The sequence below is a fragment of the Aphelocoma coerulescens genome, chromosome 3, assembly GCF_041296385.1.
Source record: "Aphelocoma coerulescens isolate FSJ_1873_10779 chromosome 3, UR_Acoe_1.0, whole genome shotgun sequence".
Taxonomy (NCBI): domain Eukaryota; kingdom Metazoa; phylum Chordata; class Aves; order Passeriformes; family Corvidae; genus Aphelocoma; species Aphelocoma coerulescens.
The window spans coordinates 73,311,939-73,330,838 of NC_091016.1; the positions used below are offsets into that span (position 1 = coordinate 73,311,939).

Genomic DNA, 18,900 nt, shown 5'->3' on the forward strand with positions numbered 1-18,900 from the left:
ACTGAAAGCAACATAAGTTTAATTTGAAAAGCTGCAATTTGGCCACATCTGTAAGCATGTCTATGCTCTTTCCACTCCTTCACTAATTCTTGGAGGCTGAACTTGCCACATTTCCAGTAGCTTTCCTTTCAACATTTTTTTAGTTGATTCCCTTGTTGTATTTTCAGTCATCCACCAATTTACTGAATGTTCCATCCTACATGTGACCACTCTCCTGGTACCTACTTTGGCAGGAATTCACAGACAGTGATCAGTAGCACAATAGCAGTGTTTAGTACCGTGCCTTCACTATTCCCACAGCCACCAGGAACTAATTTGGCATACATAGGGTACTTTAAATTTTTGGTTATTTTTTCTCTACGTGTTTTTTTTTTTTTTTCAGTTCCTACAGTTGTGATATTCCACACACAGTATGAAAACAACATTCACTTTACACTAGAGTACTTTGCAGATCAGGAAATAACTAAACTGGTGGAATTCCTAGGTAGGATGTTCCTCCAGCAGAACAAGAAAGCTAGGGCTGACAGACGACGAGTTAATTACCTAAAGCAGTATCTTCTTGTTGAAAGCTCTAGTGGTAAGCATATAGAGTCTTCAGCCTTTGGAAAACAAGGAAGGAAAGCAATCTTGAAAGTTCCTTTCTTCATTGTCATTGTCATAGCTCCTTTTGACTGGGCATGAGAGGGACTTCCACGAGGTTTATTTTATTCTTAGACCAGTGTGACAACTCACCTTCTTGAGACTGCTTTTTCCATGGAGGGAACTTAGATACAGCATTAAACTAGATACTTATCCTTGGAGATGCTATGTGCTCATCATTTGTCCATTTTACCACAAGAGAATACATGTACTTGGTACTTCTGGTCTTAGACTCATCAATTTTACTAACAATGTGTTACTCACATATCCTCCAATCCCATCTCCTCCAGTCACTTCATTTCTTCAGGCTGACAAGTGAAAACAACAGAAGTGATGAGATCACATCCAGACGCTAATGAATGCAATCTAAAGCAATTAACATGTCCATCTGGATGCCAGCCTTCATTTTGGTTTGGATCAGAAGCACACCTTTGAACACAGTTTACTGATCATCCTCACATGTGCCTTTATTCATGTTGCAGAGTGCTCTTGGAGAGTGTTTTTTCAGACGTAACTTCAGCTGGCAGCTGCATTTCAAGGGTACCTCTAACATCCTTCAACTGCTACTGAAATGTGCAGCAGTCAGATCAGCTCCTCAGCACCAACACTCCTGTTAAAGAAGGCACTCCTACTAGGCTGCAGTACCTGTTAATGTAGACATAAGCTTCCACAGGATTCGGTTCTTCCCTGGATGGGGGCTGAGACCTGTACCTACTGCAGGGCTCAGGATCCATCAAGCAACATGGCCTCTAGAAGCCAGCAACCATTTAATACTCAAAAGAAGTGTGCAACGTGGCAGTACTGCTACAAAGAAGTAGCAGTACTTCCTTCAAAAACTGGTTACCTTCAAAAGCTAGGAGTTAAATCCTAGAATATTTGAGAGATCCTTGTTTATATACCTCTAGTTCAACTGCAGATAAATTAAAACCCTTTTACTCCACTAGGTGGTGTAGTTTGTCTTTCTGTCAAATGTGGCCTGACAAATATCCCCCCCCTAATTCTTCATTTCAAGATGGGGCCATAAAAATATCACCTGAAAAGTGAAGTGGGAATCTGGACTACAGCAGTCAGCTACTTTATCAGGTCATCTTTCTTTGGCATTTTCCATGATTCCTTAGAAAAGCCTCTGTCAGAACAGGATAAATTTATTGTAGAACACTCCTAGATCCATGAAGGAATAAAGTAGGAACCCAAAACAAAAACATCACGGTCTTGCTCTATTTCCTCTTATACCCAGGCATGGTGCCTAGGTATCTAAGCTATTCATGTGACTTATCTCATGTATTTTAAACTGCAGCATTTCTAGAAGCTCTCTCCTTGGTTTACATCCGAGTTACAAGATGGTGCAGTCAAACATATTCCTGGATCTTTCTTGTCTAGTTATGCTTGCACTTCCATGGCTATAGTTACATTCAGGAAAAGCAGAGAATGCCAGCCTGCATAACAGGATGTATCTTGGGAGATATATCCTGGCTAAATGTAACCCTGGTGGCTATAACCCTCTGTCTTTAGCAAAAAAACACCTTGGTTGGTGCCACTCAACTCTTGGCTTCAATTGAAGTCCACATTAAAAAAAAAAAAAAAAGGTATGCCTGGATCATAGATTGCTATTTAGACATTTGCAAGCATTCATTTGTTCATGTTCATTGAATAACATCTACTGACACACAGACACCAAAAAAAAGAAGTAATCTAGTAAGCAAGATGCCCAACTTCCCATCAGCAGCATATCTCTCTTCCTAGAATTCTGTAGCTGCTAAATCACCAATCATCATGGTCCAGCTCTCCCTAAAGTTTAGCAATAGAGAAGCCTGTAATCAAAGAAGAGATAATTTTTATAGTGTTTCCAGGATGTCTTGTAGGTATTAAGCTTAAACAGAAGTCACAGAACCCACAGAAACAAACCAGCATGGTTGAAAGCTCAAGACTGAACTGAACAAAATCCAGCTGGCAAATTGGAGGAAGCTCAGCTGTCCTACCAGCTCCAATTGCCCTTATGCTATCCACCCACAACTCTGCTTGCTTCTCTTGGAAAACTGGTACTGATAACTGTGTTTTGAGAAACACAACCAAGGAACACATCCAACACTCAGGGAATCATGAGCTTTCAGAACGGAAACTTTATGGCACTTCCTCACAGTCTGTACACTCACAGTCTGTACAGCGCCCACGTTAATTTAGGTTATTTACTTATCCAGATCCATTTGAGGCCAGGCAGAGCAGATAGCTCTAAACAGTTTACATGCTCACCATATCTTCTCCAAGCACCAAATTTAAAATACAAGACTGCCTGCTGTGCACTAGAGGATTTGTTTCAGAATGCAAATTTAACAAACCAACCACTTCCTCTGTGGATGATTGATGCATGACAAATCTGAGGTATCTGAATTTACAGTTGTGCATGCTACAGAGTCAGAAAATTTATCTGAAAATTTTCTGCTAAATATTTCAAGCTTGGGTGGAAACAAACCCAGGAAGTTACTCAACTGCTACAGTAAAGGCTTTAATCTCATTATAAAAACCCATCAATTGGATTTGTCTCGTAACCACTTCTATGGCTCCACTTACTCAGGGATAATATAGAGCAGGGTCTGTGTTGTACTTTATTGACCAAAGCTTCCAAAAGTATAGCTCTTTGTGTGGCAGAAAAATGGGTAAAACTCCTTCTTGGTTATACACACACCAAATAAAGGACCATCTTAATAGCATCATCTTGTGCACTTATTTAGCCTTATTTAGCCTTAAGAAGAAGAAGAAGAAGCAATCTCTGCAATTGTAAATTTGAACATGTGATAAACTTCACATTAAGTACTAGACTGCTCTGTGAAAAAAGGGAAACCTAAGAAACAGCCTGACAAGTACACGTTTATCGGTGCCACACAGAGAATGTATACGCTATGTCCAATTACTGATGTTGGTCAGTTTAAAACTGATTTATGGTCTGCTGCAAAATCTCATACCAGGACAATCCTTGATAGTTGTACCAATGTATATAGTTCTATCATAAGAAAAAAAATACTCCATGTTGGGCAAACACACACATTCTGAAAAATTAAATTAAGCATTTATAGGATCTAGGTTTGTGTTCTATTAAGTCACTTTTTATGCCATCATTAGAAAATGCCCCTAAGAAGAAGTGAGTTTGAGGGATTAACAAGGAAAACTTGGCACAGGGAGATATCTAATACTGGCATTGCATCAACAACATGACTGCACTCAAGTCTCAGTAAGTGCAGGTTTTGCCTACTTCAGTTTGCAAATTTTGACAGCAGAAGGTTGAAACCTGCCCACATAAAAATCCCATGCCTGAAATGGTATTGCCTATGGTTAGACACCCTGAGAAACAGGGTTTACAAAGACCTGAGTGAGTAACTTCTATTTGCACACACTGGGACACCTGTTACAGAGGATACAGTTCACTTGAGACAACAGCAAAGTATCTGGCCACTATTACATAGTCAATAAACTTTTATTTAGATGATAAAGGAAAACACATTTGCAAGAAGAAAGATCTAGGGAGTTTTACTGCTCCCCTGAAATGTAGAAAAGTCCCACAGGCTCCCTGTCAGCATGTCAGCACTTGAGTGAGAGAACAAGCAAGTTCTTTAAATCACAGGCTAAAGTCACTATCTGCATTAACTGCACAGAGATTTCATCTCCATGTTGCCTCCTGATTGATGCAATCTCTGTATGAGGAGTAATCTAAATATCGGATTGCACATATTTGGCAGGTCTTGCACCCGTCTTCACAGAGAATAGTTTTGTCATAACTCACAATGTAGTTACTGTAATACTGCTCAAACAGTGTGCTGTGTGGCATAGACAACTGCTTGGCCATTTCATATAGGCTTTCTGGCTTCAAGTCTTCAATGCCATAAGTTTTAGTCAGGATGTATTCTAATTTCCAGTTCGATTCATTTTTCTTGTTGGCGTCTCTGAGGTCTAAGTAAAACTGCCAAAGATCCTACAGTTTAAAAAAAAAAAAAAGAAAGAAAGAAAAAATTAGGCACCGCTGTATTGCTTTCTTCCCTGCTTCATTAAGTCTCTGGAGTGATATATTGATTAGGAAGCTGTCACTCCTCATTATTCACATGTGAATAGAAGGTCACGTCCCACCCCAAGAGCTGGGCTTACACCCAAAGCTGGTACTTGCAGAGCGGTAATGGTGGGGGGATGGGGAGGAGAAGAAAAAGGAGCCACAAAGGCAGCAGTGGCAGTGTTAGAGGTTTTTCCTGTCCAAACTCCACAACACTCATGACTGCTGTACGAGTGGGGCAAAAGGGTGAGAGCCAGAAGGTTCCTTTCTGCAGACACTACTTGAGGGGCAGAACGGACAGGAAAAAAACAGCCCAGGGAGAAGTTAAGGAAAAGGAGAGATGTCGATGAAGGAGTGAAATCTGCACAAGAAAGGAGCAGCCTGAATTAGCATAGGTCTCCAGAGAGAAATCCCAGTCTCAATAAAACTGCAGGGTGCATTGTCACTGAACTCGGCAGGGTCAAGATTTTATCCTGAATTACAGAGAGAAAGTCTAAACCATTCACAGACAGAATAATTACACTGGATTCACTTTATCTCCAAAAATCACATGAAACTACAAAGTAGAAGCTTTCTACTTTTTATTTTCCTTCTAAATTTATGTTAGATGAATTTCCTATAAAGACTCTATATAGGAAGGTGCATGATTACAAAAGACATACAGTTAAAAGTGCTTACTTTATCAGCTCTTCTTCACCTTTTAGAAGCATTTCATGGGCTGCATCCCAAAACTCAGGCTATCATCAGCAAACAACATTGGTATGTAAATAAGACCAGGATTTAGGTGAACCTCTTTAAAACTTGCAGAGCTCCCTGCAAATAGTTTTAGGATTTTGCCCAGAAAAATTCTGACTGTCTTTGCTCCTACATCATAAGAGTATTCAATACAGAAGAGGAAGTACTGGGTAGTTCTGCAGGCACAGAAAGACCAACCAAGTTCTCTTTCAGATTTCCTTTCCTTTGCCCAGGAAGAAAAACTAAGAGTAGGCACCAAAGTTCCATCACCAATGGCCATAATACAAAGGCTGACATCTCGCTGTAGTTTTTACTGATACTATATTTAAAGTCTTAAACAGTGCTTTAAAATCTTTACTTACCAGCAAGCTATAGTCAAAAAGATCATATTGATACAATCTGACACCAGGGTTATTGGACTCCATTTGCCATACATCCTTCACTGGGGTTACAGCAGGTGCCACAAACAAGGAATTGACTGGCTTTTCTGCAGAAAAATGGAAGTTGAGGAGACAGTTTCATTTTAATCATTTCTTATTGAAATAAATGGTTTTGTAGAGTACCAACACAGCAAAACCAAGAGTGACTGGCTTAAAGACATTAGCAATTTTTTCACCTGATTTAGCTGTATCACTGTGAACTGCCATATTTCCGATGGATAGGCCAAAACCCGTGTGAAATACCACAGACCCCCTCCAGGGTGCACCAGTTAAGCCTGTCTATACTAGAGGCTTCCCGACCAATTCACGTACCTGGGCAAAATTGCAAAATGGTCTTGCCTATATGTAAAGTCTCTGCATTTTGTATATTTCTACTGAAGAAATATTCAAAACCTTTAGCTGCTGTTTCCATACTGTATTTTACATATTGCTTTATGTATTTATCATACTATTAAAAACACCAGGGTCTGTTTCATCACCTGACCCTGACTAGCCCAACACCTACTGTGTGAACACCAACCTTTACAGCAACAGAAACATGAGGATGTATGTGGGTTTTATTGAGACAGAATATGCAGGTGGATACATTGAGAAGCTCTCTGTGGAACAAGAAGCCCTAACTATTCCCATCTCTGACAGCATCACAGCAGTGAAATCACAAGATCAGCCTCCACATAGAGGCAGAAGTTTAGAAAGTTTGGAAATCAGTAGATTCTTCTGGAGAAGATACAACTGAGCTCTATTTTAGTACACTGATGTTGGCTGCAATATTGCATTTATCTTGAATTCTCTGGAATTTTGTCAAAAGGAAAATGTCATGAATAGAAGTCTAAAACTGTACAGACAAACACAATGTGTATTTGATTACTATTTAGATTTTGTCAAAAGATGCAAAATTACTAAAATAATTTGGAAGTAGTTACTTGCACATGCAAACTTTAATGACAAACACCAAGATCAATCTATCCTCAGTGAAATTTGCTGCAGAGATGATGATTTCATGAACAAATAGGACAGTGTAAAAAAATATAGGTGTAAGACTGCATTGAGCATCATTAAAAAATAAATAAATAAAGAAGCCAGTTCTTTCAGTGGGCTGGATTCTTTTTTACTGGAGATTAACACCATGGAAAAAGGTAAAAATTTGGAATAGTATTACCTAGTCAGTATTTTGGGCATTGCTCATATGAGTTTATATAAAGCATAGATGAAGAGCCAATTAACATTTGGGTATTTCACATAAAGCAAAGCAATGATCCTCTTACTGTTCTATGGTGCAGACAAAACTTGTTAGAGTTCTTCTGTTAGAGACGTTAGAGTGCTCCATATGGCCATGCCCATGCTTAGAACTAAGGGATTTCAAAGCAATAAACAAAAATTTCAACGTGGGTGATTTTCTTGAAGGGAAATTAGCTGATCTAAGAGATGCAACAGGCAGAGACTTTCTTTCCCCTGCCTCCTGCTTACCCTTATCTTAATTAACTTTGAAGCAGCAGGGAACTCAGCAGAGAGGCACGGTAATGATGCAGGAAACACAAGAATATAGAGCATGTCTAGCTGGCCTGAGAACATTCCCTTTGACACATTACACAATAGAAACTGGCTAGTATAATTTGCCCATGTCACTGAGAGAGCAGAGAGGAAAGACTAGAAATTCTTGTCTAGGCATAAGCATTCATTAAAAAAAAATAGGAAGCTTGGGGAGTCTCTTCTGACTTCAACAAAAAAAAGACAGTCACCCTTGCAAGGTTCTTTTTGGAAATAAAATTGGAGTGTGTGAAACTTGAATTCTTGCAGATAAATAGCAGTAGTTCCCAATTTCCTTTCTCAATTATTTATAACACAGGCTGACTAGTAAGAACATGCAAGAAAGTATTAATTTGCTTTTAATCAGGAAGAGAAAGTTCAGGTGTCAACAAGCATCATTACCTTCTTCATCCAGGAGGACCATGATACTATCTCTATGTGTATGTCCAAAAAACTGGCCCGCAATAACACTACTGTATCTGCGAAAAATCTTTACCAGTCTCTCATTGTAATACTCCCTGATAGCTGTAGTATTCCTTGCATATGGCAAGTATCCTACTGGGACATGACCTATTATATACACCTAAGGAATTAAATACAGAAACCACAATTAGCACCTTCATTTGAAACTTAATATCTTAGCTGTAACCTAGAAGTGATTACCACAGTTTCATAACAATGCTGTCTTAGAAATGGCATTCTAAAAGCTGTAAATCATGACAGTTTTTTATATAAAATCCCAAAAGTAAGATGGCTTAAGTTCATACTATTTAGTTTAGTATATTACTGAGGAGAAAAAAAAGTTCCAATAAATCTGTGCATGATTTTAGGCCAAAGAAAATGTTATCAATTACTTCAAATGAAAAAAATAAGTTACTAGGGCAAGGCTTATAATTGGGCATCTCAAGGGGATAGAAGAAAAAAATTTGTCTGAGTATTACAGAGCCTGCACCAGAGAGTCAGAGTCACCAGAAACATGGAAAACTGGTTAAAACCCCTGTCTGAGGTAGAGACTCAGTGCCAACTGCACACACCAACTAACATGCTGCAGGGTTTCCTGAGAAAGGGAAATCTCTCCTTTCTCCTGACTGTAATATAATATTCTAAAATTGCAACACTGTAGCAAAATGTATACATGTTTCAAATGAAACACTTCTGCTCAGATGATGATCCAATCCCCACACCAACCAATTAATCAATCAATCAGGAGCCAACAACTTAAACCTTCACTTAAAAATCTGCGTATTATAAGACAAGTTATTACACTCAAATCATAGCAATTACTGCAGCTTGGCTAAGTTTTGTGGCTGATAAACTCCTTTCTAATTTCTATTTCTGATACTTTTAATTGCATTACCATGCAAATGAAATATGCTAGCTTTTGTCTTAGGCCAAGACTGTATGTTTTAAAATTAAAGGCTATGCATAAAAAGGTCAGAAACTGACTTCTACAGTATTTTACATAGCAGAAAAGAAAAGGTATTTTACTGTCTAATTTGGGAAACTTCATTTAGCTAGTTTATTAGTTGTTGCAGTATTATGTCCATATTAAAGAGAGAATTATTAAAAAATAAAATTTTGATTTTGTAGTATCTTTGGCAGCATTATTATTCTTCTAGAACCATGTTTATACTTTCATTATCTCTACTTCTTCCTTCTTTTTTTTTTTTTTTTTTTCAAAATTGAAACAAATAATGATAGGTTCTGTTCCTGATCCCTACCTTTTCATTCTTTTGTGAAGAGGTTTCAAGTATTCCCTCCAGCCAGGCAAACTGGTTGGCTGGGTCAGTAATATTCACAGTTACCTTGTTGGGGCTGTAATATAAATTTGTGTTGAGACTGATTATCCTGAGTGGTTGATAGCTATTACTGGATTCAAACAGCTGTGTGTAGAAGCCACCTGTGAAAATAAGACCAACATCATATGACAAATTAAAGGCTTCAAAGCACAACTTTACAATCAAAGTACACCACTAACAAAATACCCAACCTTACTCTTTCTAATAGATTATTATGCTTATTCAAGCCACACAGTCACCTTACAACAATAGAATATGTTAACAAAGTTTTCAGCCACATTTTACTAGCAGTTGACACTGAATTATTTATTAATTCTTGCCTGTATTATCTTTGTGTTTATTTGGCAGTATTTAGATGCAATTATCCAACTGACATGCAAGAAGTGCCCTGTAATATTTCTTCCACATTGACAGATACAGTACTTGTTAAAGGTCCATACTTCTTAAAATACAGCAAAAATACAGACTCCTTCAGGAAGAACTGTTTGAGTTAAGTAGCCTTGTACTTTGAAAGTCATTTAACTTCAGACTCATCACATGATGAAAAGTAAGGATCACATTTTTCAATCCTTGCTCCCAAAATTCTCCATGGCATGCTGAGCTTCTTCAATAGGTATAACTTCATAGTTCATGGACTTCAGTGGAGCCACAGCAACAGAAGTATAACAATATAATTTAACTTAAGGTCTGCCTCTTTGAGTTTTATTATCCTTATTCAAGTTTCTACTTCCACTCTTATCCAGATTTGCTCTCGTTCGGGACACAAAAATACAAATTAAACTTCCAAATCCCTAATGTTTGAGTGGATTAGAAATTGGGTTGAATTTTTTGGTCCTTTGCTAAAAAGAAAAATTCTAATTAGGATATCAATATTCTGCCAGTTCAGTACGTTGGACACAAATATTAACAGTATAATCACCACAACTGTGTGCTATCATAACCTAAATAAAAATGCACCTATTCGATATGCTCTGAAATACATGTACCATTAAAACAGAAACAACATTTTAACAGTTTTTTTCCCATCAAAATAAAGTTTTTTGTGTGCATCATACGCCCTCATCTAAAAAGTATGATGAGGTCTCCAAAGCAGAAAGATGTACATGCATTGGTACAAAGTCAATAACACTATGCATCTTATAGGAAGTGATAAATATTGCATCAAAAAGTAATAAATGTATTCTGAATATAGGCATTGCCATTCAAAAAGATAAGTAACTTCCTCCAGGAGAAGCCTTACAGATAATCCATTGTTCTGATTCATCCTATGAGACTTAGTTAAACAAACAGGACAAATCCACAGAAACATTAATTCTCTACGCTCCAGCTTCACAATGTATTACTCCCATACTTTACCTTTTCTGAAGGTATTGATTGCTTCATCACTTAGCCAAGGTTTCCAGAAATCTGCTACAGCATTGTAAACTTCACTGGTAGTTACAGGAAGCTGGTCCTGTGAGAGAGGAGAACCTGCCTAAGTCTTAGTATTCAGACACACAGACAAAAAACTCACCAAATTATCCTGCCTGACCTCTTGCATAACATGTAAGTGTATCTAGTCATCACCAGGAGGAATTCAAGAGAGGAAAAAAACAACTTTTGAATATCCAGTGTTGCTGATCAGGAACAAATGCCTAAACTTAGTCAGAACTGATTGCATGGCCCTGTTAATGCATTATTAAACTAATGCCAGAAATATGTCAAGCCTTAGGAATACAGCAGACTGGAAAACAATACATTCTGCAAAATTAGTAAATATACCAACTGGCAAGTGAAAATCTAAAAATAAAGTCTTTTGATGAAAAGCTTGAATATAAGTTTCTTTTTCAAGCAACTTGGGCTTCATAGCAGCTCCCCAAAACTCCACTACAGCCCTCAGAAACACTCTGGTGAAATTCACGTATGTTTCCATGATGTCCTGTTCTTGTAAGAAAGCATTTTAAAATGCACAAGAAAAAAATTTGTCAATGCTTTCTCCCACTGGCTCTAATTTGGACTGTAGTACTCTTCAGTCTGAGCCACAGCGTGATAAGACCCATGCTCTGATGTAACCCTGACAGGAAGATACCAGCCTTTCCTAAAATATCAGCTTGGAGTCTTGGTGCTAGAAGGAAAAACAGGGGTTGAAAAAATTGTGCATGTTTTCTTAAACATAAAATTTGACCTTTCTAAGATCTTTGAAACTAAACCTACATGATTAGAGGTTTAGGCAGTAAGTCTCTGTCTAGGAGCAGAGCAATCAGACACCCGTTGAGACACTTGCTGATTGCAGTGCACTGACATGAGTTATTAGGACAGCTTTGAGCCAGAGCTAACAGCCACTAACAGACACAGCAAAAAACTGATCTTAGATAAGAGGCCATGCTATGGACTGAAGGTGCTTTGGACCCAGGCAAGTCAGTGTTCTCTGAACTGCTAGAAGCAATTTGGGGATTTGTTTTAAGCAGGAGCGAGGGTGTGAAACAAGTGAGACTATGCAGAAAGGCCGAGGTGAATATATGATCTGAAAGGTATCCCAAGGGTTGATTAACCTGAGTAGTATTTTTAACATGTTCTGCAAGAAAAATCACCCAGGACTGTTCAGTTGTTAAGATGAACGGCTCAGACCACAAGAGAGCAATAAAATTCTTTGGTGCATGGTGAGTGCACAGCTTTCACACTTGCTTAGGGACAGCCTACAGTGTGTGGCTTGCTCTGTATCACTTCCACTCTACAGGACATTTGCCAAGCCTATCCATATGAAAAAAGAAATGCCATACAGAGCAAAAAACAAACATTAAAAAATTGAACAAGTTGAAATGACCCTATAGTGGGGATTGTCCAATCCCATATCTTTTTCAAACAGTAACTGAAAAGCATGCCAGTTCTGCACACTGGTGAAGCATGCCATTTCAAAGTATCACAGAAACACTCCTCAGTGGTTTTGTGCAGGGAGAACTAACAAGAGTAACCAGTTATTCCAATCACCAGCTTGTTTCAGTTTTCTATTTGCTGCCCATCTGCCCTTCTTGAGCATCTTTTTTTTTCTATCTTCAGATATAATTTCACAAACAAAATTCATATTTGTTGAAAAAGTTCCCTACATTCTTTGTTTCCAAGGTATTTGTAGGGTTTTTTTTCCTCTATCAAAGGAGATTGCTGAATGACAACAATTCTCTGCTAAAACATTTTTAAAAATGAAACAAAGTGAACACAAAACACTGCATGACACTTCAGTTAAGGTGTTACTTACCAAAGTACTTTACCTTTGGTTTTTAGTGAACCAACCTGTCCCCGTGTCAGTGCATATGAAAAGCCGAAGCTGTACTACCACAGAACACAAAAGACTGAAGGCACGGTTTGGTATGTGCACTTACACTTCCAGTATACATCTAGCTGTTACTTTGTCTCTCACATTTCCTTTGCCCCATCTCTCAGCACCTCTGCTATGCCCCAATTTGGAAGCCACTAACTCCAGCAATGACATGGGCAATCACACAATCATCTACTGCACCAACCTACACCCTAACAGGCCTAATAAATAAATACCACCAAAAGCTTGAATACAAACCCTGAGGATGTGAAGGGGTGTTACTAAATTCCCATGAGGAATTTCAAACAGCATACTTTAGTTGACCTGCTTCACATCCCTTCCGATCCCCTCACATCCAATGACAGCATTTGCTTCTGATCCAGTGTGCTGCCAGATCGACCCACAGCACACTTTAAAGGACAAATGAAGCAACTGTTTACTTTTGAGTATGCCAAGAACAATATTCAGCACAGTCAAAGTGAAAAAGCACCATCCTCAGCTGCACATAACTAGTGAATCATCAATGTGATTATTTCTAAATGACCAATAAGGAAAGAAAAGTAGACATATTTTTAATAGTAGTGGCAAAACTATGGGAACTTTACAAAAATTCTGCCATTACTTTAGTTTAAAAAAAAAAATCCAGTGATGCCAGCTGACAGATTTCCAGTAGGGCTTTCAGGAGGCCTTGAAACTTACTGCAGACTCACAGGTCCATTAAGGATGTCACTTCTGCTAGATTAATTTGCTGTATACACACACATGACATACACAGTAAGGAAAAGTATGTGTGTATTAACTGCGTTGGCATGTGGTGGTTCTAAGCCATGAGGAATGATTAGAAATAAATTTGTGTGACCTCAGGCCATGTACAGATTCTACCTGGCAACAACGTTTCCTTAGGTAAGAGCACAGAGAGTGATGTAGTTTCTGTCCTAGAGTGGAAATATTTATAATATTAAATGCTAGCTGAAGAACTGTGGAATTCTTTTTCCTGAATAACAGTTACACAGAATTAACTTTTATTTTTCAGACCTGCCTTCTCAGAAGTTAACAACACACCCAATATGATGTATGAACAAATTGCTAACTTGTTTTACCTGTGGCCAGTAGTCATGATTGCCTAAGGCTGGGAAAACCTGAAGATCTGGAAAGAAATTACGAATTGTAGAACTCAGATTACCAATGATGCTAATGACCAACTTCGTGGAGAGCTCTTTTACAGGAACATGAGGAGGGCTATCCCTGAAAAAGGAAAAGGCTTGATTAACAAAGGTTTGTTAGCAACATAAGGAAGGCAAAAAAGTCTGCAAACACACCTACATTCTAGCATGTAACACTACTACACACTTTATTAAAATCACAGAATGAAAGGCTCTCTGCAAAGGCTTTTGTTTAAAAAATCCCAAACAAGTAGACTTGTTTAGACAATGCCTATCCTATGATTCATATTTATCATAATGAAGATTTCTCAGAAATCAAAGTTATCATTTTGAGCTACTGTACAGTTTGCATTATATATCTTTCATCACCTGCACAACATTGCAAGTTTCTTTTTTCCTTTTTAACATCCGTTGTAAAGTAAGTACAATGAGGTAAGTTAAATAAATTCATTCCTTGTCTTCATATATTAGTATTTGCTTTCCCAGCAAAATTATGTGATATAGCATAAACAAACTAGTTCTCACACTCAAAAATACTAATCTCTTTGATAAATTATCCATCAATGTATGTCATAAAAAATTGTGTGATGGTAGAATTGAGAGTTCTACTATGGCAGAAGGGTAAATCAATGCTCTCTTTTATGAACACCTAGAAAGTAACAAGGCACAGAACTATGCCTTAATAGCATAGTACTATCAGGTTGCTCATATGCCCCCATTTCACACTTCTTTGTCTAGTCCCTCTCCTAGGGCACATAAAGCCTCACAGGTAACATCTCTGTGAGAGAGTATTATTAAGCCCACTTTATAGTACTGAAGACTGGAACAGGAAAGGTAAATGCTTTTACTCAGCAGAGGCCTGCAATGAGTCAGTTATTGCCCTGACTTTTCTTTTTGCTTTTTCCACTTCCCATCCTCCCTGCACCATTTCCATTAACTCACACTAATTCAGCCATATGCTAAATATCTCAATGAACAGTCCAACAGTTATTTCAGAGATCAAAGTCTGTTCCTGAGGCCTTATATTCTCAGTCAGTGTTCCACTTAGTAGCCATTTGGACAACTGAAGGGACAACCAGCATTTGTGAGATACTGAACTCAAATCTGTTGGTGCAAATACAAACTTGTGAGTTGCCACACTATCTAGCTAACCAGCTTTAACTGCAGAGTGACTTGAACACTTACCCTGTCCAAATCATGAATGAAACCTGCTCTTTTGAATCCTTCATGAATGCAAATGCTGACAAAATAAGTTGATAAGGAGAATCACACAAAAAGTCTCCAAAAGGGCCTGGGTTGGAGGCATTGACTCCTTTGGATGAAGAACAAACTTTGGTGTGATCAGGAGTAATGTGGTAAGTCGGATCTAAATGTAGATCAGATACATGCCAGAATTGCCCTGTTTTCAGAAAACAAAGATTAAAGAAAATGCATTATTTGCTTTTGAACTGGATATACAGGGGTAATGCCAAGTTTAGTCCAGTTTATCTACTGCTACTCCTCTTTAAAGTCTTGAAAAGGAGAATAAATTTAACAAATTGCTGATTAGCCTGTCTGATAAGTGTGCGCAAGTTCTTTCTGAGAGTCCTTTGTGAAGACTGCTTAGAAAAACTGAAAACAGAAGCAGAGGTAGGAGTTTGTGCTATTCACCAGAAATGAAATGGAGATGGCAGGAACTGAAAAATCATCTCCTTTTCATTAATAACAATCTGAAAACTGGAGAATAGAAGAGGAAATAGAAGGACTTCTCCACTCCACTTGAAAAGAGAGGGAGCTGCATTTTAATTATTTTTCCAGACCTTCCCTGGCTGGGAGCTACTATAAAAGATCACAGTCTAGAAAGAAAGGCAAGAAACAGCATGTGTGCAAAGAGACTGGGTTTCTCACCATAGAGCAGTGTGTCAGCCATACCTACTCACTACTTTCCAGGCTGACATGCTCTCAGACACTGCTACATAGCACTGCATGGATAAAGGAGCTGAGAAGTATACGAATATACGAATAAGATGAACGAAGTCTGTCTTAAAGCTACCAGACTTCAAGTTTCATGTAAAATAAGAGTAATTTCTTTCTGTCAGTTTCAAAGCACTTGGTAAAGGCACACATGTATCTGGGGCAGTGGTTGTGAAATAGGGACAGATAAAAATTTGGCATTTCCCAAGGTCACGTGCTCACTCTGTGGCTGGGGAGGCGCCACACGACCGTTCCCCATGGAGTTTTATTTCAGGAATCAAAGACCAGAGGTGATCTTCAAAATCTGTAAAACTGTGACACCTACCAACAGGAGACAAGAGAAACGCCGGGACATTGCTGTGTGCTTGGTCCGAGGCAAGTGTGAGTAACATGGAATGAGAATTCCGTGGGAAACCATTTCGGAGCACTCACCTGCACGCACGGCCCGAGCGGGGATCGCGCCAGGCAGAGCGTGTGTGTTTGCTGACAGCAGAGCAGAGCAGAGCAGAGCAGAGCAGAGCAGAGCACAGCCCCCAAACGCGGTGTTTGCAGTGCGTGCCTCGGGACACTGCGGCAGAGGCAGGGCGGGGCTCACCTCACCTCACCCGCCGGCCTGCCTGGACAACTAAATATCAACCCCGAGTAACCCCTGTACCTGAAAAGAGATGTGTTGACTGATCTAGCAGTCACGTGAGGCCGAGCCAGTTGGGACAGGGAATACTACGGCAGCAGCTTATGTGCGGGCAACAGAGCCAGGAGGATAGCTCGCAGGGGGCTGCAAGCGGGGACCGCGCAGCCCGTGCCCCGGCGCCGCCGGGATGGCAGCGGCCCCCGGCCGGGCCTCCCTCGCCGGGCCGCCCCTCACCCGCCTCCCGCCGCCCCCCACGGGCGGCCCCGGCCGGGCCCCTCAGCCGCTGACCCGGCCGACTCACCCACGGCGGAGCGGGGCCGCTGCGGGCCGGCTGGCGCCGCCTCCAGCGCACAGCAGACCAGCGCCAGCCCGAGCGCCACCCGCAGCTCCATGTCGGCCGTGCGGGAGCGCCCGGCCCGCCGACGGCTCTGCTCGTGTGACCGCCCCGGCGTCCGGGAAAGAGGCGAGCCCCGGACGGCTTGTGCAAGCCCCTGCCCTCCTCGGCACCGCCGGAAACCACCGCGCCCCGCCCGCACCGCTCGGGGTGAGAAGCCGCCCCAGGCCTTGGCCCGCTGTCGGACGGCGGCGCGGGCTGTCGCCTCAGCCGGCCGTGCCCGGCGTGACCTTCAGGAGGTGCCACGCCCGGATCAGCGCTAAGGAGCTCGCAGGAGCCGAGCCTGGCCGCGGGCAGGGCTGAACTCGGGGCACTGGGTGATGTGAGGCGGCCTGAAGGAAGGCTGTGCTCGACACCCCACACCAGCCTCAGGCATCTCTTGGAGGGAAGGTTTCTCATGGCATACATGTCAAAATGGATCCCGGTTACTTATAAAGCTTTCAAAAAAACCCAAGACCAAACAAAACAACAACAAAACAAACAAACAAACACCTCCACCAAACCAAAAACAACCCCAACTTGATGAAATATACTATTAAGTGCACCTTTAGTATAGCTCCAGGGGAGTGATGAGGTATGTTGTAAATACAAGTCTCCACTGCCAAGGCTTTCAGAACTGCTGTTTATTGAAGTCAAAGTAGTTCCATATAGAGAAAGCGGACTTGGTGTCAGTTTTAGGAGAAGATCACAATAATAATGTCATGGATCCTGTGGCTACCCTGAAATGTCCCACTGCTCACTGTGCTGTTCCTTTGAGACTTGCATTCCAGGGCTCTGCAAAGCTGTGTAAGCGGCAGCTGGAGGTCCCATGTGTCAGTATATTACCCTCTTTTCCACTCCTCTGAGCAGTATTAGTTACTTCATAGGCACCACTTCTCCGCTTTTCCTTATTTAATTTGACACTAATATTATTTACATTTAAATAGGGAAAAGTAGCTTTTGTTTAAAAGGCTACCTTTTCTCTTTGTTTAAAAGTAACTGTAACACAAAATGTTTACCATTCAGGGCTTATTTGTAAACCAAATCTTAACAATTTACGTCTGTGTTCTTTTCCTCATATTTAAGAAAAAAACCTAGGTTTTTTAATTCATGACCCCACAAATCATTTGTTGTGAAGATGAATGCCAGTATTGGGAAAGCAAGTCTGTTTACACCAGTGAAGAGGGAAAAGCAGCTGCTCACAGCTTTCTGAGAAAGGGTGGCTGGTAAAGACTATCATGTGGCAAATGCACCCACAGGCAAGAAGGCAGCGGCAGGAGGGAGGCAGATGAAGGCTGTATTAGATAGTGAATCTGCTGATTAAATATGGATTGATAAAGCCAAAGGGCAGAAGATGCTGCTAAAACATAACTCGCACTATACCAGTGAAACAGCCCATAGCACAGAGAGTGGAGCTCCCCATAGCACTGGAACATGTTCTACTTTTCATTTCTATGTTTGAAAAAAGATAGCACCTAGATTTTAAAAACTATCAATGCCCACCAAATAAAAGATATTTATAAAGGTTGATAACTAAGGACTTTGTTTTCTAGATGTATAGTGTTCCCCACAAGAGAAAACAAACTTGAATATTACTTTCAAACAGGTTTTTGTGAAAAAATAAAGCTAACAACACTGAATTTTTTATTTGTGCCAGTTATCTGTAAACTTCTACCAGATTAGTTGCCCATGTTTTCCTATCTATCCAGGGAAGCAAGAAGCCTCTTCTCATATCACTCAGCAGATCTGAAGGATGAGGGCTGGGAAGTTGGGCAGGATGCCCATCCTGCACTTCCCACTGCAGCCACATGCACTACTCACAGAGCAATGACCAGCTAAATCTACAGCTCATCTCTGCCTTTGTTTACAAGGCTGTAGGTAGCTACACGTCCATGTGGTTCTCTGAGTCAGTATTTAAAAAACATGGACTATCCAAACAATCTCCTCCATGCTGCCAAAAATCTGTTTCAATTTTCCTAAGTGTAAGGCAGTTTTCCCCACTCTGATCTTGTTCAGGCATAAGGGTTTAATTTAATTTTATTTTTATTTTAAATTGCTCACAGTGCAAATTGTTATCTCTTGTACATATTAGCTATGAAACAACAGTTCAGGGAGGGGAATTGCAGTAGGTTCATGTTGTACTGTTTTCCCACCATTCCTGTCGAGACTGATGTAAGGGAGTTAGCATGTTGACCCTTTCCTCCCACCCTGTGAAAGACTTCAATATTTGCATATTAGCAAAAAAAACAAAAACAAAAACAAAACACCCAAACCTAGCAAAACAAATTAAAAAATCTTTAACTATTAAAACC

The 18,900-nt window shown here is 40.2% G+C and overlaps 1 protein-coding gene across 2 annotated transcripts; it reads right to left on the reverse strand.

Annotated features, from left to right (window-relative positions):
• Window positions 1-4,089: 4,089 nt before the first annotated feature.
• Window positions 4,090-16,942, reverse strand: SMPDL3A (sphingomyelin phosphodiesterase acid like 3A). 2 transcript variants are annotated; one of them, XM_069010867.1, is made up of 8 exons: window positions 16,517-16,942; window positions 14,817-15,030; window positions 13,569-13,713; window positions 10,533-10,629; window positions 9,099-9,277; window positions 7,780-7,960; window positions 5,773-5,897; window positions 4,090-4,603 (listed from the first exon to the last, which is right to left on the reverse strand). In XM_069010867.1, the coding sequence occupies exons 1-8, from the start codon at window positions 16,605-16,607 to the stop codon at window positions 4,292-4,294; spliced, it is 1,344 nt and encodes a 447-aa protein (XP_068866968.1). In that variant the 5' UTR covers window positions 16,608-16,942; the 3' UTR covers window positions 4,090-4,291. The 2 variants fall into 2 exon arrangements, with proteins under 2 accessions (XP_068866968.1, XP_068866969.1); XM_069010868.1 differs by lacking the exon at window positions 16,517-16,942 and adding an exon at window positions 15,910-16,226.
• Between the last annotated feature and the right edge of the window lie 1,958 nt (window positions 16,943-18,900).